The sequence below is a fragment of the Phodopus roborovskii genome, unplaced genomic scaffold, assembly GCF_943737965.1.
Source record: "Phodopus roborovskii unplaced genomic scaffold, PHOROB, whole genome shotgun sequence".
Classification (NCBI taxonomy): domain Eukaryota; kingdom Metazoa; phylum Chordata; class Mammalia; order Rodentia; family Cricetidae; genus Phodopus; species Phodopus roborovskii.
In genome coordinates, this window is record NW_026126408.1 from 7,379,148 (window position 1) to 7,393,449 (window position 14,302).

At 52.6% G+C, this 14,302-nt stretch overlaps 2 protein-coding genes across 2 annotated transcripts in view; one reads left to right on the forward strand and one right to left on the reverse strand.

The window, feature by feature from the left end:
- The window catches only part of Hs1bp3 (HCLS1 binding protein 3), a 30,133-nt gene extending 22,752 nt beyond the window's left edge, over positions 1-7,381 (reverse strand). The window contains exons 1-2 of the mRNA XM_051181677.1: positions 7,305-7,381; positions 2,392-2,557 (exon numbers count right to left, since the gene is read on the reverse strand). Coding sequence (XP_051037634.1) covers positions 2,392-2,557; positions 7,305-7,336 — 198 coding nt within the window. The 5' untranslated portion in view covers positions 7,337-7,381. The remainder of the gene's footprint in view (positions 1-2,391; positions 2,558-7,304) is intronic.
- A 5,391-nt stretch (positions 7,382-12,772) lies between these two features.
- On the forward strand, positions 12,773-13,485 carry LOC127220023 (growth/differentiation factor 7-like). The gene has a single exon (XM_051181683.1). It carries the CDS (start codon positions 12,897-12,899, stop codon positions 13,380-13,382), a length of 486 nt encoding a protein of 161 aa, XP_051037640.1. The 5' UTR covers positions 12,773-12,896; the 3' UTR covers positions 13,383-13,485.
- The last annotated feature ends 817 nt before the right edge of the window (positions 13,486-14,302 follow it).

Below are 14,302 nucleotides of genomic sequence, written 5' to 3' on the forward strand. Positions count from 1 at the left end.
ACGACCTGCACCCCCCAGGCCTGGCACCATCTTAAGTGTGTATGCTGGTGCGTGACTGGACTGTGGGTGTCCCCATCACTGGGGCTCTGGAAGGCCTGGCGGTTGCCTGACAGGGTGTGGTCCATAGCTCATTAATCAGCATATCACCCAGCTTCAAGGTTCTAGACACAAGGAGGTAGCTGTGCAGTGAGGGTGGGGTGGGAGCTCAGAACCCTCCAAAATGTGAGTTCCCTGAGATAGGAAGCTGCTGCCCAGAGGTCCAGCCTGGCCCTGGAACTTTCCTGGGAAGAACTCTCGAGGAAAGGGTAAAGGAGGATCTCCAGTGCACCAGTTACTCAGGCTCCCCCTGGAATCCTCCAGCTGTTCTGAGGCCCTGGCAGCTGCAGCCAGGCCACAGTGAGGAGTGAGCACTCCCTGCTGGCCTAACTGCTCCTTGCAGGCTCAGGCTACAGACCCATAGCTGAGGCAGCCTGAGTTTTAACTTCTGGGAAGGGCTCGCTCACTATCCAGGGCTCTCACCCATTTGTGTTCTAGGCAGAACATCAAGCAGCTGCCAGCAAATGTGACAAGAGCAACAGGGAGCTGAGGCATGAACACAAAAATACCAGGTGCCTCTGTGTGGCAGGCGCTGCAGAGCACAGGGCCGACAGTAATGCTACTTCATGGTTCTCTGGCATGTGTACATGCCTGTGCAATGTGGATTTACAGGGTGGCTGCCAGACCTCGGATACAGTGTTCCTCCCTGGGGCCCTGCTTTACCACAAGGCTAGCAACCAAATGCTTGCTTTTACTAAAACATATATATCCTTTTAAGGAACAGACACAAACTGCTAATTCTTTTAGCTAACTCATGAAATTCCAGGGGGATTTTAGAGCTGGGGTCATAACTCTGGGCTATACCCCTGGATACCATGGTGTGTGTGGGAGCCAATGAGTTTTCCTTTGCCCTCTTAGGTACTTCAAGGTCTGTGACACACCAGCATGTATGCCCATGCACACACTGTGTACACACCCCAGCATGCTTTCCCCAGGGCGTGGCCATCACTGTTCAGGTATCACTAGCAGCAATAGTGTGGCCTGTGGAAGCATCACAGGTGACCTTTCATTCACCCTGCTCTGACATCCAGTCCTCTGTACAGGACGGAGCGGGCTGCACTGGATCCCAAGTGTTCCCAAGATGCTGCCTCTGCCTCAGGTCTCACTCATTCCCTTTCTCCTGCTCTCTGAATGCATGGGTGCTGAGTTTGGGCAATCTGAGGTCAGGTCAGATTACCAGAAGATACACAGATTAATAGAAATGGGTTAATAATTAAGAGAGAGCTATACAATAAGAAGCCTGAGCCATTGGCCAAACAATTTATAATTGATACAAGCTTCTGTGTGTTTATTTGGGACTAAATGGCTGTGGGACAGGCAGGATAGAAACTTCCATCCTTAGTCGATCTTGGCCAATGAGAACTGCACACTGTAAGCACCTCCCTCTCCCCTTGTCCCACATACTGTCTGTGTGTATTTCCAGCCTGGTGACTTACTGTGCTGTCCCCAGAACCAGGCTCCCTGTCTCCTGATCCCAATGCCTGTCTCCTGATCCCAATGCCTTGCTGTTGCTAGACTCTGGTTAAAGGCAGATGGGACAGTCACTTCCCTGCTTAAAACTACTTGTCTGCAAGACAAGTCCAGGTCCAACTGTGTCCTGCATGACCCCCCACCCCAAATGTGTCCTCCCATGTCATCCCAAGACCAGACTCAACCACTCAGAAGCTCCCAATTCCCAACCCCTTCCCAGCTCCTGTGCCTTCTTTCTGGAACAGTCTTCTTCACTGCTGCTTAGGACCATGTATATCTTCTCCCCTTCCTACCTTCCTTCCTTCCTTCCTTCCTTCCTTCCTTCCTTCCTTCCTTCCTTCCTTCCTCTCTCCCTCCCTCCAAGACAGAGTTTCTCTGTGTAGTCCTGGCTGCCCTAGAACTCACTCTTTAGACCATGCTGGCTTCAAACTCAGAGATTTTCCTGCCTCAGCCTCTGAGTGCTGAGATTGAAGGCATGCGCCACCACCACCTGGTAACAGTAACAGCATCTACTCTTTAAGTCATTGTCATGCCTTCACCTCCTCCAGGAAGTTTCCAGAATCTTTTCTCCAAGGTGTATAGGTTGCCCTCTCTACACATGCCCAGCCTCCCATGTGCTCCTGTCACCATCTATGTCTCTTTCCAAGTCTGCCTTCCTGTGGATTCTAAGCATGGATCTAGGCTGGTGTTCCTGTCATCCCACGCAGTCTAGTGCTCCAGACCCTAGGCACATGGTTGTATAGGGAAGTGTCAGCACTCTGGTGCTACTGCATCCTGAGCGGCTGACGCCTTGCCTGGGCATCATGGCTAGAGTCCTCTGCTCACCAAGAACTGGACCACATCTTCGGGCCGGTGCTTGGCAGACTTGAACACAGCCAAACGGGTCACCACTAGGATCTGGTATTCCACATGGCCAGACATCATCTTGCCCCGTACTTCCTGGTGCTGTGGCACTGTCAAGTCAAGGCCTGTGTGGACATTCTGAACTTGCCTGTAAAGCGAAGAAAAGCAGGTCCAGATCAGGGTCAAGTCAGCAGGCTTTGCCAGTGAGGCGCAGGCAAGTCAGTGGGGCCCGGTCACTGGGTTCTGGGCCACTCAGTTGTGTGACCCTGTCAGTCTGTCCTTGGATTCTTGGGGGTGGTGGTGGTATGCAGACTAAGATTGGCACCTGAGTCTGTGGAGATGGAGAAGGATTGAAGTACTCCAGGGAATCTGGACAGACACACCTCCTCAGCTCCAAAAAGGACAAGGGGACAGCCAATAGATTTGTTGAAGCTGGGGAACTAGAATGACATCCAAGGCTGCAGGGAAATAGTGGCTTCCTCCTCTGGATAACCTAGGGGACAGCCACCCCTGTCTGGGTGCAGTTAGAATATCCTCTCTGCCTCTAAGAATGTGCTGGCTCTTAGAGAGCTGTGCGTTCCACCAAAGCCTATGGAGTATTGGAGTATTTTTTCGGTGTGTGTGTGTGTGTGTGTGTGTGTGTGTGTGTGTGTGTGTGTTCCAAGACAGGGTTTCTCTGTGGCTTTGGAGCCTGTCCTGGAACTAGCTCTTGTAGACAAAGCTAGCCTCGAACTCACAGAGATTTGCCTGCCTCTGTCTCCCAAGTGCTGGGACTAAAGGTGTGCACCACTACTGCTCAGTGTATTGGAGTATTTTTAATACGCACACACACATACACACACATGCACACACTCATGTATACTAAGCTAGACTTCTTTACCAATGGCCAAACGACAGTGTTCTCTGTCTGATGCTGGATGAAGACCATGTGCCGCTGTCACAAGGACAGGAGGGAGACTAGAGGCTATGGTACCGGGAATCATCTGGTACTCCCAGCAGGTGGAACACATGAAATTGTGAAATTGCTTCATCTGCTCAGTCCCACCTGAAAGACAGGAACAGACATCCCAAAAGGGAGTAGCTTGTCTTTGGTGTCAGAGCTCCACAGAGTAATTCAGGCAGCCTGAAAGGAAAATGAGGAATCTTTTCTGTGGTGATATACTGTTTATGATCTAATAAAGATCAAAATGCAAAGCCAGCCACAACCATAGAGGCCAGGCAGTGGTGGCATACACCTTTAGTCCCAGCAGCCACTCGAGTTAGCCACAGAAGCTGGGTGGTATTGGTGCAGGCCTTTAATCCCAGCACTAGAGAGGTACATAAGAGCTCAGGATATTCATTCGGCATTCAGTCTCCAGTCACGGTAAGGACAGGATCACTTCAGCCTTGTTAAGAACTTTCTAGTGGTTGGCTACTTTCCTTCTCTGATCTTCAGGCAAGCTTTCTTAGACCATAAACAATATGTCACCACACTTTTCCATACGGCTGTAAAGACTGGAAATGGGGCAGTGGGAAGTAACAACAAGGAAGGCTGTTTGCCCTGAATGGCAGAATGGGAGAGGATGATTAAGTCCCTACTGGAACCTCCCATGTACCCTGCTCCCTGGAGGTGTCCCACAGCCACCCACACCAGAAACTGAGCCCTATCCTATCTATCTCCTGTGGCATTGATCCTAGCAGCTGAGTGTACCCTACAACAGGAATCTCTACATCTCAGGCTTGGTTCTCTTGTCTTCATGCCTAGGGCAGAGCTGGATTAGAGAAGCTCACTTCTGCAGCTCATTGCTTCCATTGCCCCTGTGCCAGGCAGCTCTGCCTGATTGGCACAATCACGCTCCTCTGCCCCTCCCGGAAACTCCTGACCACCAACTTTAGGCAAGGCAGAACACGACCTCATCCACATGTAGTTTGAAAGATGTGGTCCCTGGACAGCATAAGCATTATCTGGGAACTTGCTGGGTGGTGGTGGCGCATGCCTTTAATCTCAGTGCTCGGGAGGCAGAGGCAGGAGGATCTCTGTCAGCCTGGTCTACAGAGTGAGCTCCAGGACAGCCTCCAAAGCTACAGAGCGTCTCAAAAAACAAAAGGAAAAAAAGATGACACACTTGGGTCACTGAATTGGAAGGTTGAGGTTGATAAGAACCTCACTTCTTTGCACTCTATTTTACTTCATTTGCATCTGTTCAGCTCTGCCTGTAGACACAAAGGGAAAGCAGCTATAGACAACACCTGCATGGACTGGATGTGCTCTTATACAACTGGAATTGCTAGTTCCCACCACGGAGGCAGTTATAGCATCACCGGTCGCCAGGTGCCTTCCCACGGACAGCTAAGAGACACATGCACCCTATATAAAGTGTCCACCAGGCATAGCTCGATCTCTTTCTTGTCTCTCAATTCTCTTCTTGCCTGTTCTCTGTCTGTCTGCCTCTTTCATGCTCCCACTCCAAGATGGCCTTTCGCTCTTTCACCCTCTTCTTCCCCAATAAACCTCTTGAACTAACTCTTTCTTCCTCCCTCCCTTCCTTCCTCCCTTCCTTCCTTTCTCTCTTTTCTTTATCTTTTCAGGAATGGCAGAAGCAAGTCGTTGGCAGGATATGGCTCAGGGTTATAGTACAATCACCGTGCCCTAAACCAAGCTGCTCAGTTTCAGTGTGGGAACAGGTCTCTTAGGGTACTATTAACTTCATTCCCAAGGCTCACGCCATCTTCCACAGGTTTCACCCAGACCCAAGGCCTCCCATGACACCCCGGGCCAAAGGTGCTCCAGTTCCTGCCTGTGATCCAGACTCTTCACTCCAGGCCATCCCACCTCTTACTGTCAATCATGTTTTCAAATGAACTCATCTGAACAAATGCTGATTTCCCTGTCCCAAGAAGCAGTAAGCTCTGGTCAGTAACTCTACCTCCAATCTCCATGTTTCGCCATCACCCACAACCTCACCATTCACAGACCTCAGAGCTCTCATTCACAACACACAAAACCTAAACAGGCCTCAGCCCTTCTTCCCCTTGGTCGGGCCACTCCACTATGGCTCCACATGGATTCCAGCCAGTGCCTGCAGAATGGGGAGCAGCAGCCGTAGGGGGCTGTACCCCTGGTCACATGGTCTCTGTCTATGCTTCCCATTACACTCATAAGGTAACCGCATGGTTTTTCTCTATTGCAGGCTCTCCAGGGTACCTCACACTCTGTGTCCATGCCCCCTCGACTTCAGTACACTGGCCTCTGGACTGTGGCTGTTGCTGTCTTCTCTGCTGAGCACATGTGCCAAGATTTCCTTCCTATAGTTCTCTCCCCCAGGGGACTTCTCAAGTGCCTGGTCACCTGCCATCTCTCAAAAAGATGTCCCTCAACTACATTGTATAAAACTCAGGTCTAAGCGGAGAAGTGGTGGTGCACGTCTTTAATTCCATCACTAGGGGGGCAGAGGCAGGCGGATTTCAGTGAGTTCAAGGTCAGACTGGTCTATAGAGTGAGTTCCAGGACAAGATTCCAAAGCTACACAGAGAAACCCTGTCTCGATAAACCCCAAAACAAACAAACAAACGAGCTCAAGTCTATCACCAGATCTCCCATCGTTTCACCTTCTTCCTCAGCATTTACTATCCAGTTGCCATCATCGCCTCAGTGCCGTACTCAAAACCCTGGATCTGGCACAGGGGCACAGAAGATGCCCCTGAGAAAACACCTGGGGCTGGACGCATGCATGAAGCTGGGGAGATGGCCAGTAGGGGCAGGCTGGAAACATCAGTTGGTCCTGGGTCCAATGCCACCTCAGTGCTCGCAAAGGCATCGGCATTCTTTGAAGGCAAAGCTCCCTGGTCCACTGTGACTGCCAGAATGGACAGGCCACCACTCCTCTGCCCTCCTCATCATCATCAATGCCTGTAACACCCATGCACATGCTGTCACTGAGTGAGGTCACCACTCCCCTAACTAGGCACCAGCACCAAATTTCACAGCCAGGAGTCTGCTTGGCGTGACCAACAGGGGCATTCACTGCTCGTCTATATAGAACGTCCATCTACAGAAAGGGAAACCGAGGCTCAGTGAAAGGAAACAACTCACAGGGCACTGGGACATCTCAGATGGGACCTGCAGCCTCAGTCACCAAACCAAGGACAGCAAGCAGCTTCCAACACCGCGGTTTTACATAAACAGAACCACACTTTTCTAGACAGGGAGCTGAGAGGACAGCTGGGTGTTGTGTCCATTTACACAATAAGCTGGCATCTTGGCTAGAGTTTGTGTAGGGTGAGCAAAGGCGGGGTATACGAATATCCTTGAAGTTCGCCATTTTAGAGTTAGTTAAAACTCGAGGAACGAGTAGGACCACTCCCCTCCCAGCCATTCCAAGTTCCATCCGGGCTGGGTCTCTTAGGTTTGGCTCTGGGTGGGTGCACACTGCCGCTGACCCTTTGTGGAAGCTCCTGAACTCGGGCCAGCGCCAACTGCCAGGGTCTCAGCTCTACCTCGTGGCGCCCAACAGCAGCAGTGAGTTGTGTACCAGGGCAACTGTCCCCTCCCTCCCGCAGCACTAGTCACCCCCTGCAGGACCAGCTTGTTTGATTCACCTCGCCCCTGGTGCTTAGCATCGGGCGGGTACACACAGAGCTAGCGTTGAAAGGTTTGGAGGTTCGGAAGAAATGATCCCCAAGTACACAAGGGCAAGGATCCGGCCGGCCTCTGTACCAGACCGATTTCGCCAACCCCAGGTCTTTCTAGAGTCTTGGGTGAGTGCTTTATCCTCTAGGGGGCCTCAGTTTCCTCATCTGTAAAACCGGGGACGCTAGATGGCGCGCCACCACACCCGCGGGGTAGTGGGGTGCAGCGGGATAAATCTTCAGGCAGCTAGGGTGCCGGGGACAGAAGGGTCGGGGTTCTGGCTCACCTGGAGGTGACAAGCACAGCCGGGGACTGCATGTCGGCTGCAGACGGGCGGACAGTCACGGGACCGGGCGACGCGGGCGTCGCGGGCGTCGCTGCGTCCTGGCCCCGCCCAGCCAGGGCGAAGCGCCATCTCCCTGGCTCTGGCCCGGCCCCTGGTGGCGGGCCTTGTACCTTGCAGGCACCATGGTCTCGGGGTAGTGGGGGGTTTTGTTTCTCAACCCTTTCAGACCCCCCCCCCCCATAGACACTTCATAAACCTGGCACTTGATGCCATCTAATCCCAGTACAAGCTTAGGCTCCTGAGGCGAAAGAACCGAGCCAGCCGTTTTTGCACTCTTCACTTCCTGGGGCCATTTTCATTTATGCAGTCTCTCTGCCCCCCCCCCTCTCTCTCTCTCTCTCTCTGTGTGTGTGTGTGTGTGTGTGTGTGTGTGTGTAATTAACACTGCATTTGTGAGGTCAAGGACAGCTTTTAGGAGTTGGTTTTCTCCTTCCCCCATGGATTCTGGCACAGAAAGTGCTTTTTCTCATAGGCAGGAACAGATTTTAATGCACTCGCCTCTCCTGTCCCATCCCAAACCCCCTCTCCTTTTCCCACCCTTGCCTCCCATCCCTTTTCTTCTTCCTGCCCATTGCAGAAACAGAACACCATCTTGTTTGTCATCCAGCCAATGCTGGATGTCACTGAATCTATGGTCAGGACATGGGAACCTAAGACTGTGGGGTGGTGGTTAGAAAGGAGACTATTAAGGCTAAAAAGGGTCCAGGTGATACCCTCCCCCATGAGAGAGCCCTGGGAGGGTCTAGGAAAGCAGAGACCATAATGGGGAGTCCCCCTGAGGCCCTAGGCTGCTAGTATGCCTACCGCCAATACCATGTGAGCTTAATGGGCTGGGCTTCCCTGTGACTTGGACTTGTCTTGTGTGCTACAGGAATCTTAGCACCTGGTGCTTGCTAAGGTTACCACAGGACTCTGGGGAAAGTGGCCTGCTCTTGCTTGATAGCAAATCCATTTTCTGCTTCCGTGGGACCGACAGGCTCCAGCGCATAGCCGTGTACAATGCCTGAAATATGGGATCTAAATCTGATATTGTGTGCTTCTGCTCAGCAGCATGGCTGAGGCAGTGGTAACAAAGTCTGTGTTGCACAAGACTTTCCTCCCTTCTGGCTCCATGTGCACTTCTCCCAGAGGGAATCAGCTTCCAGTGTTGTGCATACAGTGAGATTAGCAGGGGCATGTCTGAACTCTGGTCTGCCATGTCCTAGCATCCCCTTTGTTTTGAGTGGAGTAGGTTGTCTGAGGACCTGCTCATTTTCTCTGTCCCTTAATTGGTGCTCCAGAGGTCTGCCCACCTACATGTGAAGTGGGAGGGACTTGTTAGCCGATGCTCACAAGTACAGCTTGGGCCTGGGACTGCAGAAGAGGATTCAGTTTTGTCTAATGGTGTTTACTGATCACTTGGGGCTAGTCAGTGAAGAGTTCAAGAAGGATGCAGGCTCTGGGGACATGAGAACATCCTGGAGATGAAGAGCTCATGAGGAACAGCCTGGGTAGGGAGGCGGTGTACAAAGAACTCTTCCAGGAGGAGGTTGTACCAGACCCCAGTAATGAAAAAGTAAGTGCTCTCGTTCTGGTTTCCTCCTTGGAGATGGGGGTGGGGTGGGCAACAGAACCACACAATGCTGAGAGTGATCATAGCAACCTAGTGAGATGAAATGTATGGGAAGCATGATGGATCAAAAGCCACCACCAACAGCCTTCCTTCTGCTTTGGCTGCTACGAGGGCTAGAAAAGTAAAAAAACAAACAAACAAATAAACAAAAACATTCACATTTCCTTGTGGCTCAGAGTCATAGGGCTTACTTCTGGAATACATAGGGAAGTTTCTGCTGCTCTTCCAGAGGACCTGAGTTCTATTCTGAGCATCCAAAAAAGTTCGTTCACAATCACCTGCAACTCCAGAGGATCTGATGCCCTCTTCTGGTCTCTGCAGGCAACAGCACACACACACACACACACACACACACACACACACACACACACACACACACCTTATTTATTTATTTATTTATTTGCTGAGACAGGGTTTCTTTCTGAAACAATCCTGGCTCTCCTGGAACTCGTTCTGTACACCAGGCTAGTCTCAGACTCACAGAGATCCACCTGCTTCTGACTCCCGAATGCTGGGACTGAAGGCATGCACCACCACTGCCTGACTTCACAAGTCAGTTTTACTGAATCAATTCCTCAGTTGAGGTCCTCTTCTCAGGTGTCAATAGTTTGTGTCAAGCTGACAGACACTAGCCAGCGCTGCACCCTTCATTGTTGTGTGTCTAATACAGAAACCCTGAGTTCTTTGACTAAGGTTGGAAGACTGGACCTTCCAAATCATCACACAATGGCAGCTTTAATTCCAAAAATCCTTGTTGACTTTTAATTATGCATGCTGTCTTAGTTACTGTTGTATTGCTGTGGAGAGACACCATGACCAAGGTAACTCATATAAGAAAACACTTAATCTGGAGCTTGCTTACCATTTTAGAGGGTTAGTTCCTTGCCATCATGTCAGGAAGCAGACAGGCATGGTACTGGTGTAGTAGCTGAGAGCTTTCTATCCTGATCTGTAGGCAGCAGGCAGAGGGAGAGAGAGACTGGATTTGGCATGGCTTTTGAAACCTCAAAGCTCACCCGCAGTGACACCCCCTCCTCCAACACCCACACACTATTCCCAAATAAAGAGGCAGAGAATGTTAAACTTTGCATGTTTGGAGAGACAGTGTGTCATTATTCAGCCCAGGCTGGCTCGAAAGTCAAAATTACTTTGCTTCCTGAATGTGGGATTATGGGTAGAGGTCAACTCTATCAGGGTCACAAAGGAAGACCAGAGTAATGGTGGTTTGATGGTCAGGTCCTCCCCCACACTGCAGTGTCTCTCTGGGCTGCACTGGATGTGGTCATCTCTTCTCCCAGGACACCTCCCAAAAGGGGAGTTTAGAGGCACCGGCTTAATGAGCCAGGTGCTGTTACACACTCTTGCCAGCAGATGGCACTATCCACCAGCCCGCTGCAGTGTGTCCCAAACAGGAGGCACTAAGATGCACCCTAGGGAAGGCCTCTGGGAAAGAAGGCCCATCACCTCTCCTCCCCTCCCCCACAGGATGGTCTGGGCCACAGAGCAGACCACGCCCAGAGGCCAGAGGCCAGGGCTTTGAGGACCCCAGTGTGAATGCCAGAGCTGTTGCTTGGGGCAACCTGGGCAGCCTAGTTATAGGTTAAGCATGGGGAATTCCTGCAGCTTGAGGAGGCCTGGCCCAGGGTAGAGACTGGTGCTGTGAGGGAACCTGCTGGAATCTTTATTTCTGCTGTGGCAGGTATTTCCGGGAGAGACTCCTGAAGCCTTCCTAGGGGCTGAGTAGAGGGGCCAGTGCCATGGGAAGAGAGGGAAGAGGGAAGCAGATGCTTTCCCTCCATCTCCCCTCAGGGGGACCTAAGCCAGTGCCCCCCCACCCCATCAGAGGTCAGAGGTCATGGTGGGTCCACACAGAGGACACACTCCTAGTCCCACTGTCCTGGTTCCTTTCACTGTTCACTGTTAGTGGACAAAGCCAGATCTGGAACCAGGACAATGACAGCCTAGGGCTCTCAGTGTTTTCCAACATGGAATTGACTTGTGAAACACATAGTCTGGACACAACTGACTACTGTAGAAAGAAGGGCAGCAAGGCACCAGGATCCATTGTCTCTCTGAGCAGACCCTTGACTGATTGGCCATTGTGCAGGTAGGTGGGAAGAAGCCAGTTCCTCAGGGCACCCAAAGGAGGAAACCTGCAATTAATTAGGACTTTTTCATCTGCTCCCCAACCTGGGCACTAAAGGCAGGTTGTCATCCCAGCTGTGCACCATCCTGGCAACAGCTGGAAGACCCTGAGTAGGCAGGCAGCACAGACCTTGGTCCAGGTGCACACTTGCCTGCCTGCTACAGGCTGAGCTAGGGCCTGGCACATCCCTGTAACTCTGCAAGTATTGACCTTGGTTAGGACTCTCCTTCCTGCTCCCAAACATCCATGTGGCCCCAGACTGAGCTCTGCCCCTGGCTCCCAGGTGGTCCAGATGGAGGAGGAATTGCTTGGGAAGAATCAGTGAGTGCAACCTCTTCCCTCCTCACCCTTCCCCTTTACTCCCCTTCCTTCTCCTCTCCTCTCCCCTCCCCTTCCTCCTTCCCTCCCTCTCCTCTGTGTGTGTGTGTGTGTGTGTGTGTGTGTGTGTGTCCTGTAGTCCATCTCAAGTGTAGGATGGGGGTGTACTAGTCTGGAGCCTGGGCCACAGTTGATCTGGAAGAGGCTTTTGGATAACTGTTTGACCTGCAAACTCTCAGACCCAGTTAAGATGTTCAGTTTGGTAACCAATGCAATTTTAAAGTAAAGGGAGGGGGTGTAGTCCAGGCCCTCAAAGCTGCTTGACAATTGGCCGTCTATTTTCTGGACATTTTCGCACTGGGGTTTGTCAGAACTGAATTGACACAGGCTGTCGACCTCCACCATCTGTGCAGTCTGCTCTTTAGCTCTGGTGTCTGAATGCTCAAGTGTCCCCTACTGATGGGGCAAAGTTGGAAACATTTTCCACCGTTGCTCTAAGAGCAACAGTGGCAGTAGAGCGCTACTCTAGGGATCTGCTGCCCACAGTCCAAGCTGTGGTTGCATGAAAACAAATCAGTAGCCTGTTGCCTTTTGCCCTCCAGACCTTGACGGTAGAGGTCACCACGTTGGTTACACATTCGAACCCTGGGCCCTTATTCTGGGCTAGTCTCCGCCTAGTTGCTTTCCTAATCCATCAAGCCCTTAAGAGTTTGGTTCTTGCTTAGGCGCAAGATCCCGTCCAGATCTTTCCCTATCCACAGTAGTTGCCTATCCATCTGTCTCATTCTGCTCTGTCCCTCCAGCCACTCGTCCTCCGCTTTAGATCCTCTCCCTTGCTCTGGCCTCTCACTGCTACCACCAGAGGGCTGTGGCTCCGAGAAGACGCCAATCAAACAGGTACAGTAAACATGCCCCTGTGGCTTCCTAGTGAGCGGCCATCAAGGGCGCTTAAGGTGAGAAAGCCGGTGGGAGGAGTCTTGGTCTGTCAACCCTAGCAGTCCCAAAATACCTGGGAGGGCGGTGTTTTTTGGTAGAGGAGTGGGGAGGAAGCTGGGAGGAAGCTGGGAAGCCACGCCTCATCCTCCAGCCAAGGAGAGCGCTCAGGTTTTGGGACGCGGACGGGGGGGGGTGGGGGCTCAATGCCTGAAGATGGGGAGGCTGGAGCCTCCGGTGGCCCTCTTCTGGCAAGGACAGGGTCACGGCCCACGCAGATAGGCGAGGCGGAACTTGCCCTGCTTCGCGCGCCAGGCCTGAGTTGGGGGGCTCAGAGCTGCAGGTCGAGCGTTCAGCAGGGGGCGCTGCTCCGGGCGCTGGACGGGGGTGGGGTAGGAGAGGAGGGGGGCAGCGGCTTGCTGCGCACACTTCCCCCATTATTAAACACTATGTCCAAAAGGCGTCGGGGGACTTCCCGGAGCCACGGAGCCCGTGTCGCGCGGCCGACCGGCCCACGGAGCCCATGGACCTGAGCGCCGCCGCCGCGCTGTGTCTCTGGCTGCTGAGCGCCTGCCGTCCCCGCGACGGGCTGGAAGCGGCAGCGGTGCTCGGAGCGGCGGGGGCAGGACCAGCCTGGAGCCCCGGGGGCGGCGGCGGAGTCGGACGGACCCTCGTCCCTGCTCGGGGCCCTTCGGCTCTCCAGGCCTCCGCAGTTCCTGGGCCCCGCGCTGTGCGCCGCGCTGCGGGCTCTGGCTTCAGGAACGGCTCCGTGGTGCCACACCACTTCAAGATGTCACTTTACCAGAGCCTGGCTGGGAGGGCTCCGTCACCCTCGGGGCAGGGCCATGCGGACACGATCACTGGCTTCATAGACCGAGCGACTCAAGGTACTTTGCCTTCTGTGCCAAGACATCTTGCCTGCTCCTGGCCTGAGATGAGCGAGGAAGGCAAGTTTCTGCTCCACTGGGTTCTGAGCCATGGCCCCATGAATACCATCTTCAGGTGTTAGAGAGAAACTTGGAAGACAGTGCATCGGAACCTGGACTATGGTGCCATTCAAGGTTTGGTTTCCGAGAGAAGAGGGGGTGGGGTCTCTCTGTGGAACTGTCAGGTCTCCCTGAAACTGGTGAGCAGAGTTCAAGATCCTCTTTTTTGGGGGAAGGGTTTAGAGTGGCCTCTCTATGTATCAGGAGGGCCCTCCCAGCAGGCGGCATTGGTGGATAGTAACTTGTGTGTGGGAGTATGGGCACCTGTGTACTGTGGCAGCCAGGCCCTCGTGGCCAGAGTGCAGGATTTCGGTTGTGTGGGGAGGACAGGGATGCCTGGAGCTCAAGTGTCCCATCCTACCCTGTAGGATGTGTGGGTGGGGTTGTGGGGTTGTTTTCTATCATCTGTTTTTTTATTAATCTCTATTAAAGCCATTAAAGTAGACAGATAGGGAAAATGTAACTAATTCAGGAGGAAATGCAAGTACTTTGGGCCTTAATTCTACTCAGCCAAAGACCTAGCTTGAAAATCTGGAGGGAAAGGAAGGCAAATAGGCCAGGAAAATAAAGTTGGGCAGCCATGGGCAGTCTGCAAGCCATTGATACCAGCATGGGAAAACAGGCAGAGACCACTGTGCAGTAATCACCCATCTCAGAAACACACACAGTACCTATGAGCAGACATCGTTCTTTTCAGTACATAGAAATCCTGGGCTCAAATGGCCCTTCTTCAGACCAGTGCATCTTCAGAAGGTCTGTCTCAGAATTCTATACTGAATCAGGGAAAACTCCAGACCCATTCAGCCTAGAGCATGGGAAGGGCCCTAAAGTAGCAGAAGCATCAGACTTGGTTAGGGCTGGCTGAGTTCTCTGGTGGAGTTCTGCTTGACCAGCAAGACCTAGAGGCCAGGTATCTTTCCTCCCTCCCTCCCTCCCTCCCTCC